The sequence below is a fragment of the Suricata suricatta genome, chromosome 10 (genome assembly GCF_006229205.1).
Source record: "Suricata suricatta isolate VVHF042 chromosome 10, meerkat_22Aug2017_6uvM2_HiC, whole genome shotgun sequence".
Lineage (NCBI taxonomy): Eukaryota > Metazoa > Chordata > Mammalia > Carnivora > Herpestidae > Suricata > Suricata suricatta.
Window position 1 is genome coordinate 44,234,475 of NC_043709.1, and position 14,090 is coordinate 44,248,564.

Genomic DNA, 14,090 nt, shown 5'->3' on the forward strand with positions numbered 1-14,090 from the left:
CCTTCTGATTCAGCCTGGTTTGGGGATTGTTTAAACTGCTTAATAAAGCTCGCCTGAGAGATCCCACTTGTCCAATCTGGGTTGCTGGGTAACATGTAATAGATGTTTGCCTGAACGTTCCTTCGGTTTTGGCTTTAGGGCTGTAAAATAAATCAGCTTCTTAACTTTAGTAGTTCAGTAGGCATTTGAGAATTCCAGCATCATCTTTTCACATGTAGTAAGATATGAAAGTGTCCCTACAGGGGAGATTTTCCTTGTCCTTTTTCAGACCTGCTCTCTTGATTTCATTGGTCATAGGTGAAGCAGCTTGCCTCTTCTGCAGGGGGGTGTAGAGAATCTGAAGAGATGGGGACACAGGGCTCATCCAGCAGAATTAAAAGGCTGTCTGGTCCAATAACCGCCCACCCATCTCTCCTCTCTGCTGGGGATCACTGGGCCTAATTCCAAGGCTCCCTGCTCAAAGTCAAGCCCGAGTGGTACTTTGACCCTCTATTTAACTTTGAATCCCCTCTCCCTCACAGATTCAAGTCATCGGTATCTATTATTCTCCAGAAAATAATTTTAGCCTCCTTGTCATCACTGTCTGCAAAGATCCTTCCTGCAAATGCACTAAACTAACTGCTTCTTTATCAAAGACAGCTACCAATATTCGTCATGAAAATTCAACTCCTTTAAGGTATTTCCAGATGGACATAAACCTATTCCTTATACACGTTTTTCCCCCCCTTGGAGCCGAATTATTTTTTCAGCTATTAATATATTTTAAAAATCAAACACATTTTTAGTTTTCCTGGGTGCATGGCGGGCTCTGAGAAAGGCTGGATTCCCTATGTCCTCTCTGCCCTCCTAAATCCATTATCTCTTGTCTGCCGCTACAGCAGGTCAACTGCTGGTACTGGCCTTCTGACAGCCCAGGAAGTTACCAAATTGAATTTTTCCTACATACTCAGGAAAAATCTTAGGAATGGGTGAGATGAAAATGAGAGCAGGAAAACAATTTAAGCCCAGGACCACATACTGTGAACCATTCTCGAATCGTGTCTGAATAGCCAACTTCGATCTATGATGAAGCATTTACTCAGTCATCTGCCACCCTGGAGGTCTGTGCAGGGTCTACGAAATGCTATGCACCCATATGAAAATATGAGACTTCAATCAATACACCGAAGCTTCTATCTACTTGATACCAAGGATCAGAGATGAAAGAATCTTCTTACTTAACAAGTGCTGGGTGATATACTACTCATTTGAAGCTGCTCCTTTTCCCTTCTCCTGTTCTTTTGCCCAGTAAGTACCTCTCTGCTGTTCTCCCCTTGTTTTTAACATTAAAAATCCTATTTAATGAAAATCATAAAGTTTTAGGGCAGTGAATTTAGCTGTTTGGGGGAATACTAATAAGAGGCTACACTGTATTTAAAAAGCATGGGTGTAGTGTTTTAACAACTGTAATTTCATCACCAACAAAGACAATGGTGCTTAACATGTAAAGCAGGCTCCATATAGGAAGTACTGCGTAAAAGTGCTTTACATGAATTATCTTAGCAATCTTCATAACAATCCATTGAGGTAGATATCATTAATTATTGCCATTTTACAGATGAGAAAACTGAGACACAGAGTAGCCTGCCAAGGTTACTAAAGACAGGTCTGTGATCTTTGTCAAAGCTGTTGGGATAATAGTAACGATTTTACTATCTGTTATGAGAGTCAAATGAGAAATTGGGGGTAAAAGGGTTGAGCACTTTCTGAATTGTTTTTTTTCCTCTCTTCCTTGAGAGTATACAAATGATGGAGTCTGCCAAGTTTAGAGGGAAGGATCTCTCTTCTATCACATTATAAGTTATGCCAGAGATTATATCAGTTTGTTTCAGTTTCTGTTACACATTTGATGGACAAAAAAATGGTGCCCTATATCTTAGATGTGGAAAAGTGCAGGTTTTCTGTAGAGTTTAGGGGGACAGGAAGGAGACTGCCCTCAAGGAGAGGAAATGGTACTGATTGTCCCTTGAATGGGCCCTGGCATAGGCATGCATGGAGAGAAAGTGTTTTAAAATCTAGGTTTTAGGGGCACCTGGGTGGCTCATTTGGTTAAGCGTCTCACTCTTGACTTCTGCTCAGGTCATGATTTCACAGTTCGTGAGTTTTGAGCCCTGCACTGGGCTCTGTGCTGATCATGCCCAGTCTGCTTGGGATTCTGTCTCTTTCTCTCTCTCTTCTACTCCTTCACTTGCTCTCTATCTTTCTCTCTTTCTCAAAAAAATAATAATAAGTAAAAATAAAAACTTTAAAAAATAAAATATGGGTTTTAATGTTGTTTAGGTATGGTATGGCCAATAGATTAGGAGACAATTGTTAGTGAAAAGATAGTTTCTTACTCACAGTTCCCAAAAGTAGGGGCACATGAGGCTATGCAGAACCACATGTGTGAGCACCAGGGTCAGTGAGGAGGAAGAAATGGACAGGGTAAGGAGGATAGGAATTGACTAGTTTAAATAATTTCAGCAGGGTCTGGAGTGCAGGGACCATCGGAGTGGTCTGGTACCTGACCCTGGGTGAGTAGCACAGGCAATATTGACCTAGACTGTAAGAGCCCTATAGGAGCCCAATAATGAAGGTGGTGGGGATGTGGGGCTTGGATTGGTTGGCTTGCGTGTGAAAGGAACACTGGCATGGGAGTCCCGGCTATCTCTAGGAATTTTAGATAGCTCTGAGAGAGGCAGTCTTTCCTGGGTCAGCAAGTCCCCAAGAGAGCAAAGCATTATAAAATGTAGAAGTTGAAAACACGATGATTACACAGGGATTCTGTGTTCTGATCTGAATACCAGGAAGAGTCTTTCCGTGGTCCAAGAAAATCTACAACTCAAGGGGTATACATAGTCCAGGAATGAAAACAGACAAGCAGATCAAGTATGATAAGCAAGTGTGATGAGTTCTACGACAGAAGTGGGCTCATCACGATGTGGAAGCATCAGATGTAGGTCTCTGGAGTGGTGGGTCACAGAAGGCTTTTCCACAGGAGGTGATGGTTGAACTGAGTGTGGAAAGACTCATAGAATTCAGCAAAATGAAAAAGAAAAAAGGCATTCCAAGCTGACACTCACACATGTAAATGGACCCCTAGAGGAACAAAACATGGAAGTTGTAAGTGTAGCTTGATGTGGCTGGAAAGAAGAAAGCACGAGGGGCTAGGCAGTGGAACTGGCTCAGGGTTTGTGGGTAAGGAATGAGGCAAGAGAAGCTTACTTTGCGGATTAACTGAGATATTAAACTTTCTCGAGAAGTCATGGGAAACCACTGAAGGATCGAATATAAGACAGACATGACCAGAGTTGCATCCTGGACAAACTAGTGTGCCGGTAGAGAATGTGTGTGTCTTGAGGGTCTATGTAAACCAAGACAGGAGACTGTCACAGTGATCCTGACAAATAGCGAGAAGAGCCTGAACTAAAGCAATTTCAGTGCTGGACGAGAAAGGGAGTACATACAAGAGACACGAAGACAACCTAAACTTGGTCAAATTAAAGTCACATATGAAGTTCAAATTATAATAAATACACATTTAGCTACTATGATCAGAAATGCGGGAGATTATTTCTCAAACTATATCTGACTGTTTCCTTCTGTTCTGCAGATTTTTAGGTGATAGACAGTTTACTTGCATCTACAGTGGGCCCAAAAAAGATGAAAAGGTTAGCATTCAGACAGAAAAATTTATGTATACAGCATGCATAAGCAACAGGGTGTGCGGCCACATCTAGGAAAGTAACTGAGAATTTTAGAATTCACTTGAGTATCTGGCACTGGAACAAAAAAGTGACAAGAAGAAACACTCAGCTGGGGTTTTCAGGAGACCTGAGTTCCAATTCCATCTTTGCCAGCCATGTGGTTTTTGGGAATGTCATTTACCTCTTATGAGCATGAATTTCATCATCTGTGAAATGAAGGTGTTGGATTAGGTGACCTCCAAGGTCCTTTACATTCTAAATCCCATGAGCAGAGACACAGCTTTTGGCTCATCAGAACCCTCTGCAACCCATCTAAGTGATTTTAATTCTGTTTATTTGGGCAATTAGGGTAATGCTCTAGCAATCATGATTAAATTTCAGTTTTGCACTGTGTAATGTGAACTTAGGTATACAGCTTAGTCCTTCTGGTAATTTGTGCATAAAAGATTATCCTTAGTTCTTTTTTTAAAAAAAACTTCTTTTCGATGTTTCTTTATGTTTGAGAGAGAGAGAGAGAGAGAGAGAGCACGCACAAGCAGGGGAGTGGGAGAGAGAGAAGGAAACACAGAATCCGAAGCAGGCTCCTGGCTCTGAGCTGTCAGCACAGAGCCCAATGTAGGGCTCGAACTCATGGCTTGAGACATCATGACCTGAGCCGAAGTTGGACGCTCAGCCAACTGAGCCACCCAGGTGGCCCCTTAGTTCTTTATAGTAGAACTTACTCTAAATGTAGTTGGCTATTAGCTCAAGCTCTGAATTGGTTTTATTGTAATTAACATAAATCTATCAAAATTAGCCTTTCTTTCCCAATATACAATCAACTATGTTCTGAGGAGTTTCTACAGCGAAGGCAAAGGGGGCTTCAAATTACTATCTAACAGTCTTTCGGGACCAGACCACATCCACCTAACACTTCTCACGATTATAGACCCTGGGGAATGGCCTTTATGCTGGATGGCCAGCAGCTGTGAAGGTGGAAGGTGAAAACTTGCTGTTGGTTAATCATGTTGCTAAAACTTTTTGAGATCTTCAAATGAGATATGCTTACACCCTGGGAGAACCTGGTTTAACTAGGATTTCCTTTTGCTACCCGAGCTTGAAGACTTAATGAAAAAAGATCTTGAACTTCCTCCGTTGCACTGAGCCAACAGCTGCTGAGGAAACAGGGCCGCTGTGAGTGAAGGCCTCCCACCCAGGGATAGCGATGTGGCTTCCCCCAAGTTAAAATCAAAGACCCCAATTTCAGTGCACTTAGAGTTGATACTTTAATCCTGAAGACTCTTCTTTCTAAACTTCCCTTCATCTTGTTGTTTGAAGCCCTGAGGGGGGAGGGGAAGGGTTTGAGATAAGGAAAATGTGCACTTTCAGTCCTCTGATGCTATCTGGAAGCAGGGGATGGAGAAGGATAGAGAGAGACACAGGAGAAGGGGACCAGCTGTGTCCCATGCCTCATGGCCACCTCACAGTCTCTCCGTTCTGCCTGCACTGCTTCTTGGAGAGCAGATTTCCTCATTTAGTCTTTCCACCTCTCTTGGCAGTTTTTTTTTCTAAGCTTCACTCTGTTTGGCAGTTGACACTGTAACAATTATAGAGTAGGTCTAAGGCCAAATGCAGACATGTCTGCTAAGAGGCCCTTCGGGAGAAAAAGTTTGAAGAAAAAATAAGAAAGATTCCTTATATCAGTCTTAACTAGAAGACTCCAAACTCATTCTGTAGATTCATTCAGCAAACATTGTGAAATAAATGTTTATTGCAAAAGTCTCAATATATATATATACAAAATAGATGACTGAGGAATGTAACTCCTTCCATGGAAAATTTTATTTGATTTTATAACCAAATCATCTTCACTGTATATGTATACAAGAAGTGAGAGGTTATTTTGTGCTGATAGATTTAAAGACCAATTGATTATGTAACAGAGTTCCTTCAAGTAAGTGCCTCACAAGAAAATTTATAACCTGAAAACTTCAAGTGCCATGTGGTGTTTTGTGTGTTGAACCAATAAACTCATTAAAATAACATTGGGTAAACCCAAACACAACACAATGAAATTTCTAACACAGCCCACATTAACCAACCAACTTTAAAATAATATCTTTGTTATGTACTAAGGTTAAAAATTCAGCAAATTCTTTATATTTTTTCCACTTGAGATCATGTGTGGTTTTCTACTTTCCTGAGAAGTACACTCTTGTGGGTTTTTTGATCAAAGACAGGTTATTTTTTGCAAATTGACATCTTTTGTAAAGGTCCCTGTTCTACTTAATCAAGGTTTCAAGAAAAAAAAGAAGCACAAAAATATTTACCAGTTTTTTAGTGAAACATTAAAAATTCTTAGGTTCTTTTCTGAGTGTAGACGTTGGAAAGGAAGGCACAAATGTAAGGTTAGCCATCCACAGTGTGTGTGTGTGTCTGTGTGTGTGTGAATGTGTGAGGGAGAAAAGGAGGAGGAGGAAGGAGGAAATAAAGGAATTTGGCTGCAAAATTGAGTAACAGTTTGAAACACTTGGCTTCCAGTTGTGAAAGATGAGCACGCCGGGGAAAAGGCTGGGCTAACAAGGGACCCCTTGAGGAAAGCTTAATCTCTGCTGGCAGGCTGAGCAGGAAGGTCAGCTCAGTGCACGCGCTCTCAGCTGGAGTTGGGCTCCCTCTGCCAGGACAATTGTCTTCTGCATTTCAGCTTCTGAACTAAACCGAAGGTGCCTTCACACAGCCAGCCCCTCATCTCTCCCCTTGAAAGAGACGGCTCTCCAACTGGCCTGCCATGTCCATGTTACGTATCCTTTCCACCCGGCCAGTGGCGCAAAAGGAACCGCTTCTTACTGGCGGGTTGGTGCTGCGTGTGTGCGTGTGTGCGGGACAGAGCTTGCTTTCTTACCCCTCGACGACCACAGTCCTCTTTGGAAGACGAAACCAAACTCCTTCTGAAGGCAAGGAGGACAAAATGAATACAGGGAAAGAAAGTGTATACATTAAAAATGAGACACTTGAAAATTACCGCTGTATAATTTTCAATGATAAATGTTAACAGAAAACTAGAGTTGAGAGTGGCGTTTTAGAGCTTGTATCCCAATGTATTGTACATTTTCTAAACATCAATTCTCACTTGATCAGGTTCTCTTTATACTGAATATAGTCTATGATTAATTTAATTGGCCGGCTATTCGTTTTTCATGTTGACTTTGTAACACAATAAATGATTGACGCACAACAAGTTTACAGCAGCAAATGAAATGAAAGACTGAAGAAATAGGAAGAGTTAAGTTTTAGTTTAGGAAGACTTTTTCTTTGTTGGAAGGAGGGAACTTTTCAATGATTTATTCAGACTTCTAATTTACGCAGAAGTCTGTCTCCTTGGCCCAAGTGTTAAACCAGGCATAGTTTACAGATAGTAGATAAAGTAGGTAGAACTTTGACATAATTTCTATTCCGAATCAAATGATGTATGATAGCAACCTTTATGGCAGCAATTCATCTTATCGGTTTTAAAGGTGTAAATGAACTCACATAAAATTTGCCTATTAAGAAAGTCCGTATCTCTATGAATTGAGAAAAAGTTCCAAAGGATTCAGCTATTTTATTTGATACGTAGATCTGGTCATAGAAAAAAAAAAAAGAAGTTTTATTTTTACTTGGAAGTTTACTAGCCGGTTGATCACTCTTTCTGATACGTGGGCAGCTACCACAATCCATCTTTGATCTGGAGATCAGAAAAATGGTTTCCGTGGTAGTAACAAAACGGACATATGAAAAGGTATCTACTAAACTTAAAATATTAGCATAAGCTATATAATTTTATTCTCATTTTATTGAAAATTAAAAACTTGCATAGCCCTGTTCCTTGAAGGAATGTTACTGGTATTAGAGCTTCATAAACTGTGTTCCTGAAAAAAAAAAAGTGTTGAAATATTTCAGCACCAATTACAATTACTATGAAGCATAACTATAAATTAGAAGGCTGGTTCTCTTCTGTTTCCGGCAAACTGGCCCTGAAGATAAATTCAGAGGGGCCCCAAACATGCTGAACAATGTAAATATCCTTGCAATAAGCAGGTAAGCCCCAAAGTTAGGGATGATGAGTGTCCCTGTGTCATAGGGTGTTGGTGGGGCCTAGGAATGAGTGAAGTACTTAGCATAATGCCTAGTACTCAGGAGGAACAGTAAAAATGTCAGCTGTTATCATAATAAAGTAATTTTGATATGTAAATCATGGTGTGTTCAAATAAACAGCTCATTGCATCATTTAAGCTGAAAACAATTTGTTTTTCAAGTGGGGCTGGGCCCTAACTGCGGAGAGCCTTCTGTTGTCCCTTACTTGCAGACAAGTAATTGCTCTGATAATTAGCCGCTGGGACTGCCTCGGCTGGTTCTCTTCAGTTCCACACTGTAAATATTTCCTGAACATCCCTTAAACGTCAGGCACTGGGTGTGCGCACTCGGGTTATAAAGTGGGTACTCTCCTACCCTGGAGGAGGTCACAGTCTAGGGAGGACGATAAACCCTGAAGGAAATAGAACTCATTATCACGTCCTGGAGTGCTCTTCCCCCGACCATAAAGAAGACAGACTGTTTCATGGACAGGGCCGGTTCCTCTGCATCTTTTCCCAGACTTAAACGTTTAGAACAGAGGTACAAACTATAGGAAGGTATGAGGAAGGAGTCCAGCTAAGAAGCATCTTTTATACAGTTTTCCTACCAATGCCAACATCCTGTTAACAGTCTTTTAGCATTGCCACTAGATAATAGAATTCTACCTGTTGAGAGCAAATGACTAATGTTCTTCTACCTACCAGTTTAAGATAAGGCATTTCCGTTGGCCTCAATCAATGTCTTAAGAAAAATTACCTGGGAAAGGTAGGAGAAAATGCCAGGGATTTCAAGAATGGGCCTTGCTTCCTACCTCTGGAGAACAAAATTAAGTTTGAATTATGAAAAATTTTATGAAAAATTCTGCCCTATAGGCCAAGAAATCTCTTGCTTTCCCATAGAAAATGAGTTTCTGGGTGAAACCAAGAGTGTAGTTGGCGTCTATAACTAGTGAATAAAAATGTAGGTTGAAGCTGACAGAAAATGGGAATAAAAAAGTTGCAGTAGGTTAGAACTCATGGGTACACTTAACAAATGAGATTCTGCTAAGATACAGCAAAAATAGCAACAGGACTAGATAATCAGCTTGCTTTCTTTGATACATGGTATATCAGTTGTGGCTCTGATGCCAGTCTGATTCATCTTTCTACTATAAAATGTGACTCCATAAAAAACAAAACAAAACATTTCAACAGGAGTGAAGAGGTTGAATCTCATAGGAAGGAATTTGCCTTCTCATGAAGAATTCAATTTACCAGAAATATCCGCTTGTGGGGTGTTTACAAGGAAATGTGCCATTTAACATTATTCTAAATTTATATAAATAACCGAACAAAAACAAAAAATTACTTCACAGAATTGCTCAATGCAGAGTGCACTACTGTTTTTCATTTCTATCTTATGGCATATGATTTGGGTTAATTGGAAACATACTTCGACTCATAGCTAAAATGACTTAAATGTATGAGTTTAATAGAAAAAATATAGAAAAATGCTTTACTAAGGTAGGTAGATATGAGGTATCAGTTATAAAATTACAAATATCCTGCAATGTCTTTAATTATATGACAGCTTTAGAGGGTTACTTGCTTACATGGATACTATTTCTATGCCTTTGATACTTAGATGTCTTAGAAATGGAAAAATAAATCAAATAATTCAGATAAAAAGGTAGCCATGAGAAATCATAGACCAGCTTAGAGTTTCTGAAGTTCTTTAAACACATCCAAGTGGGAATGGTTCCATTATCAAAACACAATTTTATTGAACTACAAAGGCTTTCCTATTTAATTCCATCTTCTAATTCGTTTGTGATCGCTATCAGAACTCCTTTACTTTGAAGAAAACGTGTAAGGAGAAAAAAGATTAAGGATCTGATTGAAGATCATATTTCTTATATGTAAAAATTCATTCTTGTCACACAAACTCTGCCATGCACATGTTGATCATATTCAATAAAATATTTATTTTAAGTCTACACCATAAAATTGTTTGAATCAGAACCGGTACTTAAAAAATCACTCAGAATAATTTCGTCAATTAGTTTCAGTAATTGCCCCCATAACAAAAACATTACTAAAACAATCCTAGGAATCCTGGGGAAAAAGAAAGAACTTCTCTAAAGTGAAAAATTCATTGACATCATTATATTTTCAACGAATTTTGAAAGCAATCTGTAGAGCAAATTGTGTAAATTTTGCAATTGATCTAAATATTAAGGCTGTTAAAACGGTTAATGACTTTTGTAACCATTTCTAAACTACAAACATTTTCCTTGATTTAAAATACTTTTCTTTGCTTGAAGAGAAGCAGAAATATATTAAGCCATTTCAAAGAAGATTCTAAAAATATTCTTTAGTTTTGAAACTGCATCTTAAATGCTTAAAACAGATGTATGACACCAGGGCCATACTTAATTAGTTATAATTGAAGTTTTTGATCAGTTTTTATTAATTACAGTTTTGCTAACTATGTGTAAAAGTAAATTTTGTTATAAAGTTACATATGGAAAAGTAGGCAAACTATACAAAAATTTAAAAAAATTCATTCTCCTGGTTCCTTTAGTTCATGTGACATGAATTTGCTTGTGAATGAAATGGTCATGTCTTTAAGCAACAGCAGGGAAAAAGCCAGTTTTCATTTAAAAATATAATGGCTGTTCTAGATCAGAAAGAAAAGTGTATTTCCTAGACTAAAACTATATTAGGATATTCATACGGATTTAGTTTTCTATCTGGATGCCACACTAACTGGATGAAAGACACATTTAAGTAGCATAGGAACTTACTTTTAAGACCCAATTAGCAAAAAATGTCCATGTTTCATGCATTAAAATAGTTTCCCTATAATAAGATTATACGCTAGAGCTACTTTATTTCTGACAGATCACTACTGGTAGATTGCGTTGTATTAAACATTGTGAATTATTGCCTGCTTTTATGTCAACCTTAGTGTTTTCCTTATCTTATGCAGAGTGAGCTTTATTAGCCTATTTATTATTTTGTGACAGAGCCCAAAACAACTGGAAGAGAGAGAGAGAAAGATAACAAAAGAGAGAGAGAAAGAGAGACCAGAGAGAGAGAGATTAAGATTGAGATTTTCCAGCGTTTCCACCATGTTCAGCGGTCCAATTACAGATCTACTGGGGAATGCAGTTCAGTAAGAAAAGAGAATTAATATTAATGTTTAGACTGGCTTATAAGACTGAGCTTTTCTGGGAGAAAAAGATGACAAAACTGCCCATAAGTAGCTCCTGCATTATATGATGAGATTTAGGAAACTGCCTTTACCTATGAGTTTAACTAGCCAGCTACCAGATTATAGTTCAATCCGTTTGCCAAATGTTTACAGCTGCAACTTGCCATCTTCAATCTGTTTGAAAAAAATTAAATGCTAGTTCTTTTGTGGGAAGCGGAGGAAGATTAAGAGATAATATTTCGACTCAAATAAATGGTGATAACCTGCTACAAACAATAGAAGACAGTAGTCTGGCTTTTTACCCACATCAGTTCTGGCAGACTTCCATGTTCTTGCCAAAGCTTAATTACCACAGGGCTCCAGTGGTAAGGGGCTATAACTCAGTGGTCTCTTTCAAGTGCAGAGGGAAATTATTTCTTAAAATAAGTAAACCACTACAATACATGCTTATTTATTTGAATATGAGTAAATAAAAATTTCTTTTAGGTTCTGAGTGGGTAATTGAAGGCAGAAACTGTCAGATAATTCTAGGTGTAACCAAAAGAGGGCACCATCTACCCTTAACCTGTGCACAGAGTTCCTGTATTTGTAAAAACAACCCCCCCAAGCCCCTAAACCCCTGAACTCACGAAGAAAGGACACCCCGTGGCTTCTGACATTTTGTGCTCTAAGGGAGACCACATTCTGAAATCGCACATTATGAAGAACATCAGTTTGGTTATTCATGTCAGGACTTATTTCTACATTTAGCACTCATTTTGTCTGACAGGTTAGCCATGAGAATCAAGTATTTAACATTCGCTGTGACACTTTTCAGACACTTTGAGATTAATATTTCATAGGACACTGAGAAAATGTCCCCTTAGGGCAGAGTACAGGCTGTCATCAAACAGCAGGAGAAAAAGATGACAATTAACTTCCTAATGATAGCTTGACTCCAAGGGGCTATCTATAATAATAAGGAACAGTGGCAGGAAGATCTGACGCATGCAGGACACAGTTAAATGCATTTGAGGTATGCAGGAAATAATTTGAAACAGCATTTGATGCCAACTTTTAGGAACAGAAGCCTAACAAATGTTCATTCTTTCAAGTGGGAGAAAAAAGCATCCTGACACTACTCATAAATTTATTTTCTGTATTCTTAAACATGCTTTATAACAAGTGCATGATTTAAATAGTTAAGTGCTTGGGGGGATTGCACACCTCCCTTGCAAATAATCAGTTTCCCCAGGGTGAGGGGGAAGGATAGCTCCAGGCTCTTAAGTGTAGTTGCCAAACTGCTCTCAAAAATTCACTACACAGAAGACCACAGGATTCTTGAAACAATGGGTTTAGCATTTACACCAGAGACTGGGGAATGAGCATTTCACTTTGTAGCACAGACAGTCTACATGTGAATTCTTGGAGAACGGTCATTTCCATCCGTGTAAAAAAATCACGACCACATGCAATGAGCGCAATAGAAGGGAACAAAAAATTTTATGATCCTCTCATGTGAAGAAAAGCACCCCAAATATTTTTATGGTAGGATGGGAAGGGGACTGCCATCTGCTAATACTAAAATCTAATATTTCTTTTCAATGCAATATTAAAGCTTTTTCTTCTCTCTCATTCTGCCTGGAGAAAAAGAATCACTATCTAGTGGAAGGCGTTGTGCAAGCCTCTTCATGTTTCTTTTCTCCAGAAAACAGCTAAACAGAGGAAAGAACGAGTTCACAAACATCCCCACTCGCCCTGCCAAGGTACATCAGAGAAGCCGAATCCGGGATTGCGTGGGCTTGGGGTGGGCTCATCGCAGCGATTCGAATTAAAACCTAAACGTGTCACCTTGTAACCATGAGTGCCCTTTTTTCAGAGTGGCTCCGACCCTAGTCTCTCTGCCCGAAGGAACCGAGTCGCTTATGCCCCATGGATTTGAAGGGAGTAGTCGCCTGGTTCCCGGGAATCGGGTTCCTCCTGGGTCGCCTCATCTACTCAACCACCTGTTATCCTTTGGGCCTGGGTTTCCCAGAGACAAAGTTACGGACTGAGCCGCTGCCGGGTCTTCGCGGTTGGAGCTTCGCAGGCTGCGGTGGGGGCGGAAGGGTGGGAGGATCCCCGAGGGATGACCAAGGGCTTTGGGTCTCCTCCGGGGTATCGGCGCCGCTGTTTACCCTCCCTGCCGCCTTCAGCCCACATCCCTTTTCCTCCCCGGGAGGGGGAGATGGTTAAAGATTACACGGCGGCCGCGGGCACTTCAAAGGGCGGCTCGGGCAGCCAAAGGTAAAGATAACGTTCTGGGAGCTCTAATCAGGGTTTGTGGTTGCCACATTTTAATCACTTCATTAAAAAAGAAAAGGGAAAGAAAGAAAGAAAAGAAAAAGGTTACATCACACGCCCGTGCAAAGGATGCAGAGCAAGTTCCTGGGGCTGGGCAAGTTGGAGTTCTCCTTTGGGGAAACTTTTTACACGTCTTGGTGAAACGCGCCTGGGCGCGGAGGGGAGTTCGGGGCAGGGATCGCCGGGGCAGCCCGCTCTTAGGTTCCAGGCTCAGGGGCACCAATGCCCACGGAGCAGGCAAATGCCTACACTGGGAAGACTTCGACCTGCGACCTGTCTAGAGCTGGACCGGGAAGCCGCGACGCACTGGCGCTTTCCCGGGCTTGCACACGAAGCAGTTTCTCCGCGGGTCCTTAGAAAGTGTGCCCGTGCTCCCCCGAGACACGTGCATTTCCCGGGGGCCCAAACACGTCTGCCCAAGACGTCCGGTGCAAACGAGTCCGCCCCCTGCAGACCCCCAGGCCGGTCTGGGGCTAGCTTCCCTTGCCCCGATCGCCCCCTTCCCGGAGCAGCCCCGCACTTACAGGTAGGAGGTGAAGACGCTGAGGTTGGAGGGCAGCTCCGAGAGCCCCAGGTCCGAGCAGTCCACCCTGAGCAGCATCCTGCCGTCGGGCTCGCACTGACAGTGCGCCGGGCAGCCCCGCAGCAGCGCGCCCGGCCTCGGCGAGCCGTCCCCGGCCGCCAGCTGCAGCAGGACCGGCAAGGACAGGAGCACGCCGACCCGGGAGGTGTCCATGGTGCCCGGGCGGGGGGCCG

General features: G+C 41.1%; 1 protein-coding gene across 2 annotated transcripts in view; it reads right to left on the reverse strand.

The window, feature by feature from the left end:
• The window catches only part of LGR5 (leucine rich repeat containing G protein-coupled receptor 5), a 128,579-nt gene extending 114,509 nt beyond the window's left edge, over positions 1–14,070 (reverse strand). For both annotated transcript variants that reach the window (XM_029955786.1, XM_029955784.1), the window contains exon 1: positions 13,859–14,070. In XM_029955786.1, coding sequence (XP_029811646.1) covers positions 13,859–14,070 — 212 coding nt within the window. The remainder of the gene's footprint in view (positions 1–13,858) is intronic.
• Between the last annotated feature and the right edge of the window lie 20 nt (positions 14,071–14,090).